The sequence below is a fragment of the Protopterus annectens genome, chromosome 3.part1 (genome assembly GCF_019279795.1).
Source record: "Protopterus annectens isolate FY-2018-M chromosome 3.part1, PAN1.0, whole genome shotgun sequence".
NCBI lineage: Eukaryota > Metazoa > Chordata > Ceratodontiformes > Protopteridae > Protopterus > Protopterus annectens.
This window is the reverse complement of record NC_056732.1, coordinates 44,104,695-44,118,886: the sequence shown is the minus strand read 5'-3', so window position 1 is coordinate 44,118,886 and position 14,192 is coordinate 44,104,695. Positions and strand designations below refer to the sequence as shown.

The 14,192-nt window shown below is 37.1% G+C and overlaps 1 protein-coding gene across 2 annotated transcripts in view; it reads left to right on the top strand.

The window, feature by feature from the left end:
• DPY19L4 (dpy-19 like 4) overlaps positions 1–14,192 on the top strand; it is a 1,421,953-nt gene that overhangs the window by 1,374,196 nt on the left and 33,565 nt on the right. For both annotated transcript variants that reach the window (XM_044066538.1, XM_044066539.1), the window contains exon 18: positions 1,266–1,424. In XM_044066538.1, the coding sequence (XP_043922473.1) occupies positions 1,266–1,424 (159 nt within the window). The remainder of the gene's footprint in view (positions 1–1,265; positions 1,425–14,192) is intronic.

The following is a 14,192-nucleotide window of genomic DNA, read 5'->3' as shown; positions in this document are numbered from 1 at the left end:
CATTTTGTAATTTGGTGGCCACGGTTCTGTATTGACTACTGTATTGGCATATTGGGGCACCTAGGTGCTTTATTTGCTGTCTTGGTATTGCTTAGATATAGGGTTTTGATAAAGGTAGTAGTCCTTGTCATATGAGTAGTACCACCTTCTGAAATGCACAGGAATTGGTGCAAGAATTGGAAGTCTCTGTATCACATACCATGTTATATTTATTTTTGAAACCTCTTTCACCTTTGTGCCACTCAGCTTTGTGAATTTTATTGTGCAGTGTGATAAAGCCTTAGCTTGTTCGACCTATCTGGCACCCAGTGCCACTTCCCAGTCTGGTGCCCCACAACACTAAGTTGTGAATCAAAAAGAAAAAAGGTCCAGTCTCCAGTCTGGTGCTCTGGGATGAATACATCTTGGAGCCACACTCATGTTGATGTAAGGAGCAAAAAAAAAAAAACTTCCGTTCTCTGTGCTCACAGTCGCCGACCAATATCTCTGTAATTTCTAGCCATATGGAGACAGCAGCATGCATTGAAATCTCACCCTTTGCTTTCTCCTCCACTGTGTTTATTGACCATCATACCTCCCTTTATCAGCCAAGCCTATTTGTTCCTGCGTCCTGGCTATGCCTCAGTGATAGGGAAAGCTGTCTAGGAAAGGATGCTGTACAAGCAGCCTCAGTGCTGGTTTGTTCCCTCACTTGCATGCCAGCAGTGGGGACATGTTTACTAGGTATAACCCCCTTACTTGGTAAGAAGGAGTTGGGATTCGCATCACCACTGGTGCTACTGTGCTCCCCAGATGCCCAGTGCATGTTCTCATACACTTATTAAGGCAGAGCATGTTGGTGGCCAGACACTCACCCATGGACTTCCTCTTGCACAGCCAACCTTTCTCTAAGGGATTGTGGTATTAGATGGCCCCAGACTGCCCTTGTCTCCCATAGGATGATCACACCACACCTCCCCACCAGCTCCATCAAGTGCTCAAGCTGTGAACTGGTCTGTCGTTATCTAAGCCATAGTCATGGCTTTATCCTGCTATGCCTCCAGCTTGGTGAATCTCACCCTTATTTTATTGTACATATTAATTGTCCAAACCTATTAGCAGTTTATTTTTTTATTCTAGTTATTAACTCTGCAATGATTTTAATTTTGTATTGCTAATATATTTTTAGTATCCCTATGCTACATTTGTTTATGATATTATTTGGCTTGTCAGTTGCCATTTTTTTAAATAAATGCACGCCTTCTGTTTTCTTCTTTATTTTGCAGCTTTACCAGATATATGCTATGAGATCTGCAGAGGATATTTATAAAATGCTTCTGACATACAGGGCAAGCTATGTTATTGTTGAGGAGGCAATATGCAGTGAAATGGGACCAATGAGAGGCTGTAGAGTGAAAGACCTGGTAGACATTGCTAATGGTCATGTGAGTATTCCTTTGGTAATTTTTTTATCCTGCTGTTGTGATGTTTTATCTTGTGATATTAAGCACTTTCAAACCCTTGTTTTTTTTTTCTGTTTACAGTATTGTAGCTAATAAATTATATTCAGTTCTAAATAGCAAAGAAAAGAAGAACTTTAGCTTTCAGATAACAGTTTCATGAACACTCGTTTGTAAGAATGTACGTGGCGTGGCTGTTTATATAGATGAAGCTGGACCTGAATTCATTGTAGTTAAGTACAAAATATAGGTGTGAAGTTAGTTTGACGTGGGATTCCAAGATGGCCGCCGACTAGTCTAGTCCTTACTCTCTGAGCTCCTCACAGCTATTTAACTTTTGTTTTTTTTTACAACTTTATATCAACCTTTTTCCTCAAATTTTTATACTAAAAGATTTTATAAATCTTTTCTCGCATTGGATTATTTTTTCTTCTGGACTTATTATCCTGGGATTTATTTTACCTCAGAACATTCTTGGTCTCTCTGCTGCTGGGACTCCTACTGCTCCAGTCTGTTCCTGGTTCCTGGTATCCTGTTGACTGCATTCCATTTCTGGGCATGGCTACAAAATCTGACTCCATGGAGACTCAGCCTACAAAGGCCAAATATACTTCAATGCTCTCTCCTGAAAAAGATTCAGGTTCAAAAAGACTGAAATCATCTAGACAACCTACAGAAACTATTAATGTAAGTAATAAAGATTTAAATGGCTCAAATTTCCTTTCAGAAGAACTAAAAATAGCATTAAAACCAATCCAAAGTGCTATACAAAACTTTTCAGAACAGTTTACAGACTTGAGTAAATCTTTAAAGCAAATAAACGATAGTATTGTTACTATTGAAAATAAACTCTTAGCTTTGGAAGTTAAAACAGACTTATTGGAAAGTGACTTTAAATCTAGAGATAAAACTATTTCAGATTTACAAGCTAAAATATTGGATCTGGAAGCCAGGAGTCGAAGAAATAACATCATTATTCGTGGTTTACCTGAATCTTATGACAATAAAAACTTGTTATCTGTGACTAAAAATATCTTTGAAACACTGTTAAATTGTAAAGCTTCTTCAAAATCTATAATTGTAGAGAGAGCACACAGAGCACTGCGTACAAAGCAAGATTCTTCCACACCAAGGTTAATTTATACTAAGTTACTAAACTTTCAAGACACTTTCCAGATCCTAGAAACTGCTAAAACAAAGAAACAATTCATATGGAAGTCTCACAAACTATCATTTTCCCAAGATCTTCCTGCACAGATCAAATTAAATAGACAAAAACTGGCCCCTATTGTGCTGACTTGATAAAAGAGGGATTAGATTTGAAAGGCTTATCCTAATACCTTGTCTTTCACAGCTAATGACAAAAGATTTGTATGTTCAGATCCTAAAGATGCAAAAGACATTTTTCTTAAAACATTTAAAAGCTTCCTGACATTGTATCTTAATATTCTACTGTTAAAGAACTACAATAAGGTTTGATTTTTCATTTCTTTACTCTGACAGTATTTGTGTTACATGATTTGTAATTCTGGTGTGACATAATTATATTAGCTTAAGAACTTGTCATGTAATTTACACATGATAGATTTGGTGTGACAGTGTGCAGTGACAGGATATATGCTTGTTAGATTTGTGTGGATTAATAGAAGCATTTAAATTGCTGTATTTACTCTTTTCTCTTTCTCTCACATATGCTTGCTGTGTAAATAGATAATATGTTAATTTTACTACAAGCTTTTGAGTTACAGCCTTCTGTGTAAGCTAAATGATTTTTGGAGGGAAAAACATTCCATCTCAACATTCTAGCAAGAAAATCTTCCCCTCAGAGTTCCAGCTGATGCTCTGCATGAACATGCAACTACAGTCTCTCTGAGATGGATGGTGATGTCATCATTTGTGAGGAAAGAAGGACAGTTTCAAATACACAAGTCTGCTTGTTTTCAACAAATATTCAATAGTGCTAACTTTTTAATAGATCTGGCTATTATTTAAAGTGTTTTCTCTTCATAAATGAAGGTTGCTTTTTAAATTTAAACAGATTCATGTCACATAATATATTCAGTGACTTTTAGTGTGTCTGCATGACTTCAAAGCAAGCTGCTACTTTCATAAAGCAGAGTGAAAATGTTTCTGGAAACAAATGAACAGGTTAGATGTTCTTCATCCCACATTGCTGCAGTCCTAACACTTGGGTAGTCCGCTGTCCCAGTCGGCCCGAATACCAAAGTATAAGGCTGACGTCGGTCAAGGCGCATTAGTCTGACGTCAGGACGTCAGGGAACAAATGCGCATGACCAACGTCATATCCTCAGTCTTTTTTGCCGCATGGTCCGATGCAGAAGCAGTATTGCGAGTGCAGGTTGGCGTTCTGAAATTTTCTGAAGTCGGAGTTTCAGACCGAATCAAAGTTGGCTAAGTACCCGTTGGGGAATATTTTGGTTTTTCTTGCCTCAGTATTTAACCGGATGTCAGAAAAAGTGAATAACTGTATTTCTTGTGGGAAACAGATACCTCATAGGGATTACCATACCTTGTGTATACCTTGCTTAGGGCCTGAGCACGACGTTGTTGGATGTCGCTCTTGTGCTAGATTTAACAAACGCACTATAAAGAGAAGATTAGACTGTGCCAGGTTAGTTTTTGGGAAGCGTTGTAATTATAAAATGCCGTCGGATGCTCCGACGCCCGCTTCGTCTAAAAAGCTCAAGGACAAAACAGCAAAGCCTAGGTTGGAAGAACCGTCTGTCCCGGACGTCGGTTCTTTAGAAGGCTCGGTGGAGCCGGAGGTTCTGCCAGAAGTTTCTTTGGAGTCTCAGGGAGAGACTTTACTGTTACAAGATGTGTCCTCTCAGGAGGTAGGCCAGGCTGAAGGGGCTTCTCAGGTAGCTGTTCTCCCCTCCCTTCCTAAGGTGGTTAGGCCCTCCCCTTCTGTTTCCAAGGCTTCTTCGAGAGGCAGGCCAGGTTTAACTTCAGTGGGTGTTTCTCCTAGTTCTTCAGGGTCTTTACCTAAGAAACATATGCTTAAAATGGCAGAAGATTTGATTACTATGATTAGAGGTTCTATGCCCCCTCCTGATAAGAGGCCTAGGGTGGAACCTGAGCTTGAGAGTTTGGAGCAGTGTTCGGAGGCTTCTGAGTCTTCGGCTGAAGACTTACAGGAGTATCCCCCTTATTCTGATTCTGATGTAGATGATTCTACTCCTTCGGCTTCTCCTCCTGAGGATTTTTCTTTTTCAGAGACTCTTCATTCCATGAGGGAGCATTTTAAATGGGAAGGTCAAGATTTCTCTGATTCCAGGAAGAGGCTTAGGGAATTTTTGTTTCTACCCCAGCATAGGCCTTTAGCTATACCTCCTGTTCTGGATGTGGTGGAAGATGTTTTTGCAGAGGCTTCCCTGAACCCTGATTCTTTGCCTCCTGCCCCAGTTAAACCGGATAGGTATTATAGGGTGCCTGAAGCTCATAAGTATCTTTTAAGAGTCCTAGGGCAGACCCAGAAACTGTTTCTCAGGGGCCTAAAGGTGTTAAGGCTTCTGTTGTTAAAAATCCTGTTCCTCCTGATAAAGAGGCAAGGGCTTTGGATAGATGGGGAAAGAAGGTGTATACTTCTTCCACTTTAGCCATGAGGGCTTTGAATTGTCAGTTCCACATGTTAAAATACCAAAATTATCTCCTTTCACAATTGAAGTCTAAGGTGGATGCTCTGGCGGAAGGTATTGAGTGTAAAGAGTTGCAGGATTTAGTACATGTTTCTGAACAGGTGGGTAAGCATTCCTTGCAATGTGGTTTTGATGCTGTACAGGCCTCTTGAGGGTGGCTGCCACTGGTTCTGTTCTTCGCAGGCACGCCTGGCTGAGGGATCAGAATTTAGCTGAGCATGTTAAGACAAGGATTTTGGATGCTCCGTTACAGTCTGATGTGTTGTTTGGTTCGCCTGTGGAAGCAGTTTTAAAGAAAATGGAGGACAAGGCTAAGTCTATGCAGACTGTTAAAGATTTTTTGCAGGTTCAGCCTCCGAAGTTTAGTAGAAATTGGCCTACTAAGGGGTGGACATATCCTTCTTATGATTCCCAGTCTAGGGGTAGGTCTAGACGTGGTAGGGGCAGAGCTCAAGGTTCTTTTAGGCCTAGAACAGGGAGTTCACCTGCTCAGTCTTCTGGTGAGGGTAGGGGTCAGTCCTTTCGTAAGCAGACCCAATGACCTGCCTTTTCAGCTGCCAGAGCATTTTCGTCTGGCAGCATCTTTGGGGGGAAGGCTGGCACTTTTCAAAGAAAATTGGAGTTTAATTACCCAAGACAGATGGGTATTGGATATCATTCACCACGGTTACAGGTTTTATTTCCATACCTTGCCCCCTTTCAAAGGCATGCCAGACATTCCTCCTCTACAAAGAAAAGAGGCCCACAAGCAAATTTCTCTGTTACTCCAAATAGGGGCCATTCAGCCGGTTCCTGTGCCAGAAAGGGGCCTAGGATTTTATTCTCGCCTGTTCCTAGTACCAAAAAAGGGGAACATGTGGAGACCAATTTTGGATTTATCTATCCTCAACACTTATCTGGACATTCCCAAGTTCAAAATGTTGACGTTACAACAGCTTTTACCTCTGCTGGGCAAAGATCACTGGATGGTAACTTTAGATCTCAAGGAGGCTTACCTTCATGTGCCTATCAGACTAAGTTGCAGGTAGTATCTGCGTTTTCGAGCTGGGAATTCCCATTATCAGTTCTCTGCATTGCCCTTTGGCTTATCTACTGCGCCCAGAGTATTCACAAAAGTTCTGGCTCCAGTGATAGCTTACTTCAGGCTAAAAGGAATACAAATCTATCCTTACTTGGACGACTGCCTGATTCTGGCTCAAGAAAAGGAAGACCTTTTTCAGCATTTGGAATATGTGATAGCAGTGCTAAGATGCCTGGGGTATTCTGTGAACGAAATAAAGTCCAGTCTAGTACCCTCTCAAGACATGTGCTTTCTGGGTGTGAGACTGAATACAGCAACCCAGATGGCCTTTTTAACCCCGGACAAACAAAAGAATCTTTCCCTTTACTTCCATCAACTATCTCTTCAGTCCGGGCTGACTGCAAGGACAGTCCTTCAAGCCTTAGGGTTCATGGCATCTTGTATTCTGGTGCTTCCCAATGCCAAACTGCATATGAGGAAGCTGCAATGGTATCTCAAAAATGTATGGACACAGCACTGCCAGGATTTGGACACTGTCATTCAAATAATACCTTGCATTCAAAAGGAATTTTTGTGGTGGGCCCAGGAATGTCACCTAAACAAGGGACTCTCTGTGACCCGGCCAGAGGTGAGTCAGATTCTAACGACAGATGCCTCAGACATAGCTTGTGGAGCTCATCTGAATGGAAAGTGGATACAAGACAAGTGGCCTGCCAGACTACAGCATCTACATATCAACATGAAGGAGATGTTAGCAGTCCAGTTTGCATTAATGGCTTTCAAGGAGTTACTTCTTCCAGGGCAGGTGTTGATTCTAACAGACAACACAACTGTCATGTGGTACATCAACAAACAAGGGGGAACACATTCTTATCCTCTATGCAGGCAAGCAATGATTTTGTGGGAGACTGCGCTCAGCTTGCAACTAAATCTTCAGGCAAGGTTTCTGCGGGGAGCACAGAACTCCTTAGCAGATGTGTTAAGCAGGCAAATCATGGATCCCCACAGTGGAAACTGGATCTTCATGTATTTCGGAAATTGACAGTGTCATGGGGAACTCCAGACATAGATCTGTTCGCTTCTCCACTAAACCACCAGCTGCCAAAGTTTTGCATGAAAAGGTTTCATCACACAGCTTGGAAAGTGGATGCTCTTTCTTTCAGTTGGAAAAATCTTCGTGTGTATGCCTTTCCACCTCTGCCTCTCCTCCCAAAGGTACTCCTAAAGGTCAGACAAGACAAGCCAAGGATGATTTTAATAGCTCCAGATTGGCCTCGGCAACACTGGTACCCATTACTGAGGAGTCTGGTAAGGAAGCCTCCATGGCCTTTACCTTTGATTCCACACCTATTGTCTCAGAGGGACGGTCATCTACTCAATGTCAAGCTTCACTCTCTTCATCTAACAGCCTGGCATATTCTGTTTTGAACCACAGCAGGTCTCAACTTCCTCAACAAGTTTTGAATGTGATTATGGAAGCCAGAAGACCTAGTACAAGGAAAGTGTACGCAGAAAAATGGAAGAGATTTTTATTTTGGAGTGCAGCAAAGGATTTGGAGGTTTCGGAGCCTAATTTGAGTGTGGCTCTTCAATATCTTACTGAGTTATTGGACAAAGGTTTGTCTTTCTCTTCCATTAAGATTCATGCTGCAGCAATTTCAGCTCACTATGATTGTGACCCACCATTGTTTTCTCATCCTTTGTTCAAGCAATTTCTTAGAGGGGCAAAGAATATAAGACCCCCACGTAGAGCTCCTACTCCTGCTTGGGATCTCAATTTTGTGTTGGAGAAACTTACTCTACAACCTTTTGAGCCTGCGGCTACTGCTGAATTGAAATACTTGTCATGGAAGACTGCTTTTTGTTGGCCATTACTTCTGCAAGAAGGGTGTCTGAATTGCAGGCCCTTATGGCGGTTGAGCCTTTTTGATTTTCCATAAGGATAGGGTATCATTACGTACTAATCCTTCCTTTATGCCTAAGGTGGTTTCTAGTGTGGCTTTAAACCAAACTATTCATTTGCCTACTTTTTATGCAGATCCCCTAAATAAGGGGAAAAGATTTTGCACACTTTAGATGTACACAGGCAGTTGCGTTATTATTTAAGCAGGACTAAGGATTTTAGGCAGTCTCAGCAGTTGTTTGTTTCTTTTGCTTTGAGTTCTCAGGGCAAGCCTGTGTCAAAACAAACTATTTCTAAGTGGATTGGGTTTTGCATTGCATTTTGTTATTCCCATCATGGCAAGGAGATTCCAGCTGGGATTAGGCCTCATTCCACTAGGGCTACTGCCACTTCAACAGCATTTCTAAGGGGGGTGGCAACTAAGGATATTTTGGAGGCAGCTACTTGGAGTTCAGTGCATACTTTCTCTAAGCATTACCACCTTCCTCTCTACTCTAAATCTAGGGCTGGTTTTGCCACGGCTGTTTTGCAGGGCATGTTGACAGCTCCTGCTTCTTTATGATTTGCTAACCTCCCTTACCTCTGCTTTGGGATTCTACCCAAGTGTTAGGACTGCAGCAATGTGGGATGAAGAACATAGTACAGTTTTGTACCTACCATAAATGTAGATGTTCGAAGATCCACATTGCTGCAGTCCAACCTCCCTCCTTCCCTCTGTGTTTAGGGGTGGTTGTGTGGGTGGGGTTGTACTTTTGTAAATTTGTATATATTGTACATATTTTTGGTACAGGAGTGTTTGGTGTTTTTTGGTTTTGGCCTTATCTTTTTAGGGTCTTCTGACATCTGGGGCAAGAAAAGACTGAGGATATGACGTCGGTCATGCGCATTTGTACCCTGACGTCCTGACGTCAGACTAATGCGCCTTGACCGACATCAGCCTTATACTTTGGTATTCGGGCCGACTGGGACAGCGGACTACCCAAGTGTTAGGACTGCAGCAATGTGGATCTTCGAACATCTACATTTATGGTAGGTACAAAACTGTACTTTTTATATATTAAAATTCTAAAGGATGTGTAAGGAAATGAACATATTTTCCTATTCAGAATATTTTTCATATAATATTTTATATTATACTGAAGTGTTTAATTTGACAAATGTTACAAAGTATACCTGTTCATATGAAAGTTTCATGTTCTTTCTATTCTCTGCTCTCTTTCTTCTCAGAGACTGGATGTGATATTTATGATTAGTAGTTTATGTTTAAGAAAGCCTTTACTTATTTGAAAGGTTTGAAATAACCATCTTTAAACATGATTAGCTGAATCTACCTGTATATATTTAAGCCCTTAGATTTACTGCATTTAGCTTGCTTGTTTCTGTTTTAATTAGATGTTCAAAATGTTTACTTTAAAAGCCTTGTCTTTTCATGCTGTTTTGCTATGTTACATCTATAGCTTAGAAGAATAGTATAGCTACATAACCTAACAGAGTCATTAGTAAAATATTCAAAAGTAGATTTAAAATTATATGTATGCACATTGTTGTACATTCAGTCCAATATATATGATGCTGTTTAAGTTACTATTTAATAATATAATTATACTTTATTCATGTATATTAACTAGTGTTAAAAACCTTACAGCTTATAATATTTCATTTTGAATAGTTCCTGTACTACTATTATCTAGTTAATAGATGCATCTCCAGACTGAATTGTTTTTCATTTTGAGATATGGTTGCTTGGTAGTTGTTTTTGCTTTATTTGAACTATAACTACATACTCATTCTACAGGTATTAGTGCTTTTATCATACTAATGGTCATGTTGATTAATGAAATTATCACTAAAGTACTAAAGAAGGTTCAGTAGATAGTGCATGACTATTATCTTTAGTTCAGTAATGCTATGCTTATTTACTTATATTATAATGTTACCAGTTGGTTTTGTTATACTTATATATGTTATCTTACATATCTTTCAGTTTTAATTGTATTACTTCTTATGATAGAGTGTTCTAGTTAAGCAAAGTGTGATTTATTTATTATTTACTTGTTTCTCTTTCTCTTGAAATACTTGAGGAAATACATTTAATCACTATAAATTTCATTTTAAGGATAGGAGCTTTAGATTAGTATTAGAAGTAGGGATTAAGCATGTTGGACGTCTTGAAATTAGTTAATTTTGTATATATTTTCAGTAGTATTACTCGGACTTTATGTTATGTTAGGCTTCCTTTGAGTAATTTGTATTCTAACTTGAGGTTATTATTATCTATAATTACAATGTTTTTTTTTATGTTCTTCTGCTCTTCCTTTATCACAGGGGGATTGGTGGGTAGGCACTAGGGTTAGGATAAAGGTCATTATTATACATTTCATGGTTCTTATAAAACCTTTTTTCTTTTTTTTTCAACAAATGTTATTTGATGACTTGCTTGAATACTTAAAGACTGTTTTTTCTTTTATTTTTTTTCTTCTTCTTTTTAATATTGTGTTGGATTTGCACTTTGAGTTCACTTTTATAGCATCAGTAATGATTATACTTGTAGAATATGCCTGTTGACATAATTTTAGATTCTTGGAATGTTAGAGGCATTCAAGATAAAGCGAAAAAGTCACTATTATTTCATATGATCTTTAAATCACAGGCTAACATTTGTTTTATTCAAGAGACCCATATTTCACGTATTGATTGGAATAAAGAGTTTAAAAATGGATCAAAAGATTATAGCTTCAGGTGACTCATCTAACTCCAGAGGTGTAGCTATAATCATTAAACAAAAATTCATTGGGAATATTATTGATGAGAAATTTGATGATGAGGGAGGTGGTGCTTATTTACGCTTCTATTGCTGGTTTGGACAAACCCTTATTAATTTTAAATCTATATGGCCCATGTAATTCGCAACATTTGTTCATTTTAAAAATTTACAATATTCTTGCATCCTATAAGGATCATCATATTATAGTGGGTGGTGACTGGAATGCAGTTATAAACCCTGTAATTGATCGTTCCCGCTCCACTGTCACCTATAATCTTCAATCTACTCTGGCTATAAATGATTTGATGACAGAATATAATTTAATAGATCCCCTCCGCACTGTTAAAAGTATAAACAAGAATGATATATATACTTATTATTCTAAGTGCTATCATTCGTGGTCCAGATTAGACTTCTTTCTAATTTCAGATTATATTTCAAAATATATTGTTGACTTTACTACAGAACCCAGATTCTTTTCGGATCACTCAAGAATTTCACTAAAATTGAACATAAACCCCAATATCTAAAATAAAACTATGTTTAATAAGTGGACCTTGAATAATAACTTATTGTCAAATGAAGATATTTGCAAACAAGCTTCAGAAATCCTAAATGAAATGGTGAATAATCTTGAATCATCTGACATTCCTTATGACATACAATGGGCTGCATGTAAAGCAAGATTAAGAGGTTTATTTATTAGTAAAGCTGCTTTTTCAAAAACAATACTTTAAGAAAGAGGAATTCTTAAAATCAAGAATTTCTTCGTTGGAAAATCATCTTAGTCTGAACTATGATGCTACTTTAGAAAAACAAATTTTTGATTGTCAGAAAGATTTAATTCTGCTTCACCAAAATAACCTCTCCTTAGCTGAACAAAAGCTACTTGCTTCATATTCAGAGTGGGCCCAGGTTCCATCTAAATTGTTAGCGAGAATTATTAAAGTTAACTTCAGAAATCCAAATATTACATCTTTATCTTATAATAACAGATTATATAATACTGATGAAGAGATTATTCAACTTTTCACCTCTCTTTACACTGAGTTATATTCAGGTTCTTCTAATTCTGTTAAAGATAATCACTCAAAACTCTTTTTAGACTCTTTGCAGTTCCCTAAACTTAATGATAATCAGCAAAACTACTTTCTACCCCTATATCGGTACAAGAAATCTCGGATTCAATAGATAATCTTAAATTGGGTAAATCTCCGGGACCTGATGGTTTTACTCCAGAATTTTTCAAAACTTTCAAATTGGTAGTTCTTCCCTTTCTATTTAAAGTTTACAATCACATAAGAGTTAATGATATCTCAGATATTCATTGGAACACATCCAAAACCATTCTAATTCTAAAAATAATAAAGATAAATCTGACCCAGTAAATTATAGACCCATTTCTTTAATTAACGTGGATATTAAGATTCTGTCATCTATTCTGGCTAACAGATTGAAACGGATTTTACCCTCAATTATCTCGTCAGATCAATCAGGTTTTATGTCTCAGAGACATGCTTGGGATAATACTCTATCTTTAGAGACTATACTTCATCTCATTAAGAAAAATCCAAACCCTATATATGCTTTGATTATAGATGCATCAAATGCCTTTGACAGAGTATGTTGGAACTTTCTATTTCAAACTATGTTATGTTTTAATATTCCCTTATTCTTTATAAATTTTTAAAAGTTTTATACAAGAATATGTTTACTAGACTATACATTAATGGTCAATTTTCTGCTCGTAAAGATCACTAAAGGAACAAGACAGGGTTGTCCATTGTCCCCTTTTCTTTTCAACATTTATTTAGAACCTTTGCTATTGTTTATTACTCAAAATACTTTTCATAACATCCCTAGAATTCTTAATACTAATATTAATTTCTCTGCTTTTATGGATGATTTAGTAATCTACTTTCAAACTCCATTATCTGATTACAGAAAAATAATGAATTCTATTGATTATTTTTCTTTGGTTTCCAACTATCTTTTAAATTCTACAAAACTCATATTTTTCCCTTAAATCATTTAGCACACAAATCTTTTTGTTTCCAGGCGATCATTTTCAGTTTACTTATAATATAAAATATTTAGGAATCAATTTAGAACACAATAATAGATCTTCCTTTCAAAATAATATTAATAAATTATGGAACTCTATATTGTCTGATATGGACAGATGGAAGCATCTAAACCTTTCATTTCTTTCAAGGGTGGCCATTATTAAAATGAATATTCTGCCTAAATTTCTTTACCAATTCTCATCATCTGATCAGATAATTTCAAAAATTTTTTTGAGTCTGTAAATAAAGCTTTGGCAAAATTCATATGGTTCCCTAAATCTGTTAGAATTTCCTATTCTAGATTGGCATTTTAGAAGGACAAGGGAGGTTTGGGTTTACCTAATCTTTATCTCTATTATTTGATTGTCTCATCCAATAAACTTCTTAGTATCTCTAAATTCAATAACACTTCTTATCCAAATCACTCTTTATGGATAAAATTATGGTATAATTATGTCATTTCTAATAATTTAAATCCTGAAGCTATTCCTTTATCTCTCTGAATAGTTTATTTATTAAAAATATATCTACAGTATTTAAACAAAAGATTAGAGATTTCCAAACCTTACTCAAAATGTGTAAACTAGAAAAGATCTCGCACCATGTTCAGCCAATTCATCTAAACCCAAATATATTATTGGACAATAAACTTTTGAACTTAACAAACTATCCTTTAATTAAAATCTAAAAGTAGGAGATGTTTTGAAATATCTTGACTTGCCTTTATCTGACTGGTGTAAGTTATTGAAAGTAAACTGGAATTACTCACCAATTCTTACACAACTAAGAGCAATAATTAAAAACAAATTTGTATGTCTGGTCCCCATAGACTCACAATTGAAAAACCTTAACACGATTATCAAAATACTTTCATCATCTGATAAAATGCTCTCAAACTCATATAAATTAATTAATTCTTTAATGATGGACCACAACTGTCTTTTATCTAATGTTTGGTTGAATTATAATTCCCAATTGTCAGAATCTCAGAAAGTCCTGGCTATTAGACACACTAAGGAATTTATCCCTTTTAAAAATTAGCATACACACAATTAATGATTAATAATGATGCCTACTTTACCCCAATCAAATTAAACAAATTTAACCCAAATAAGTCCCCTTCGTGTTCATGCTGTTCTCATCCCCAAGCAGACCTCCTTCATATTCTATGGTATTGTCATTTTTCTCACAGATTGTGGACATCTTTGAAAGTCAGACTGCAGAAAATGGGATATCAAAAATCCACGTTGACGTGGGAATTTGCTATTCTACATATTCCATTGATCCATCTTTCAAAAGTTGATATTCATGCTATCATTTTTATTTGCTCATTACTAAAA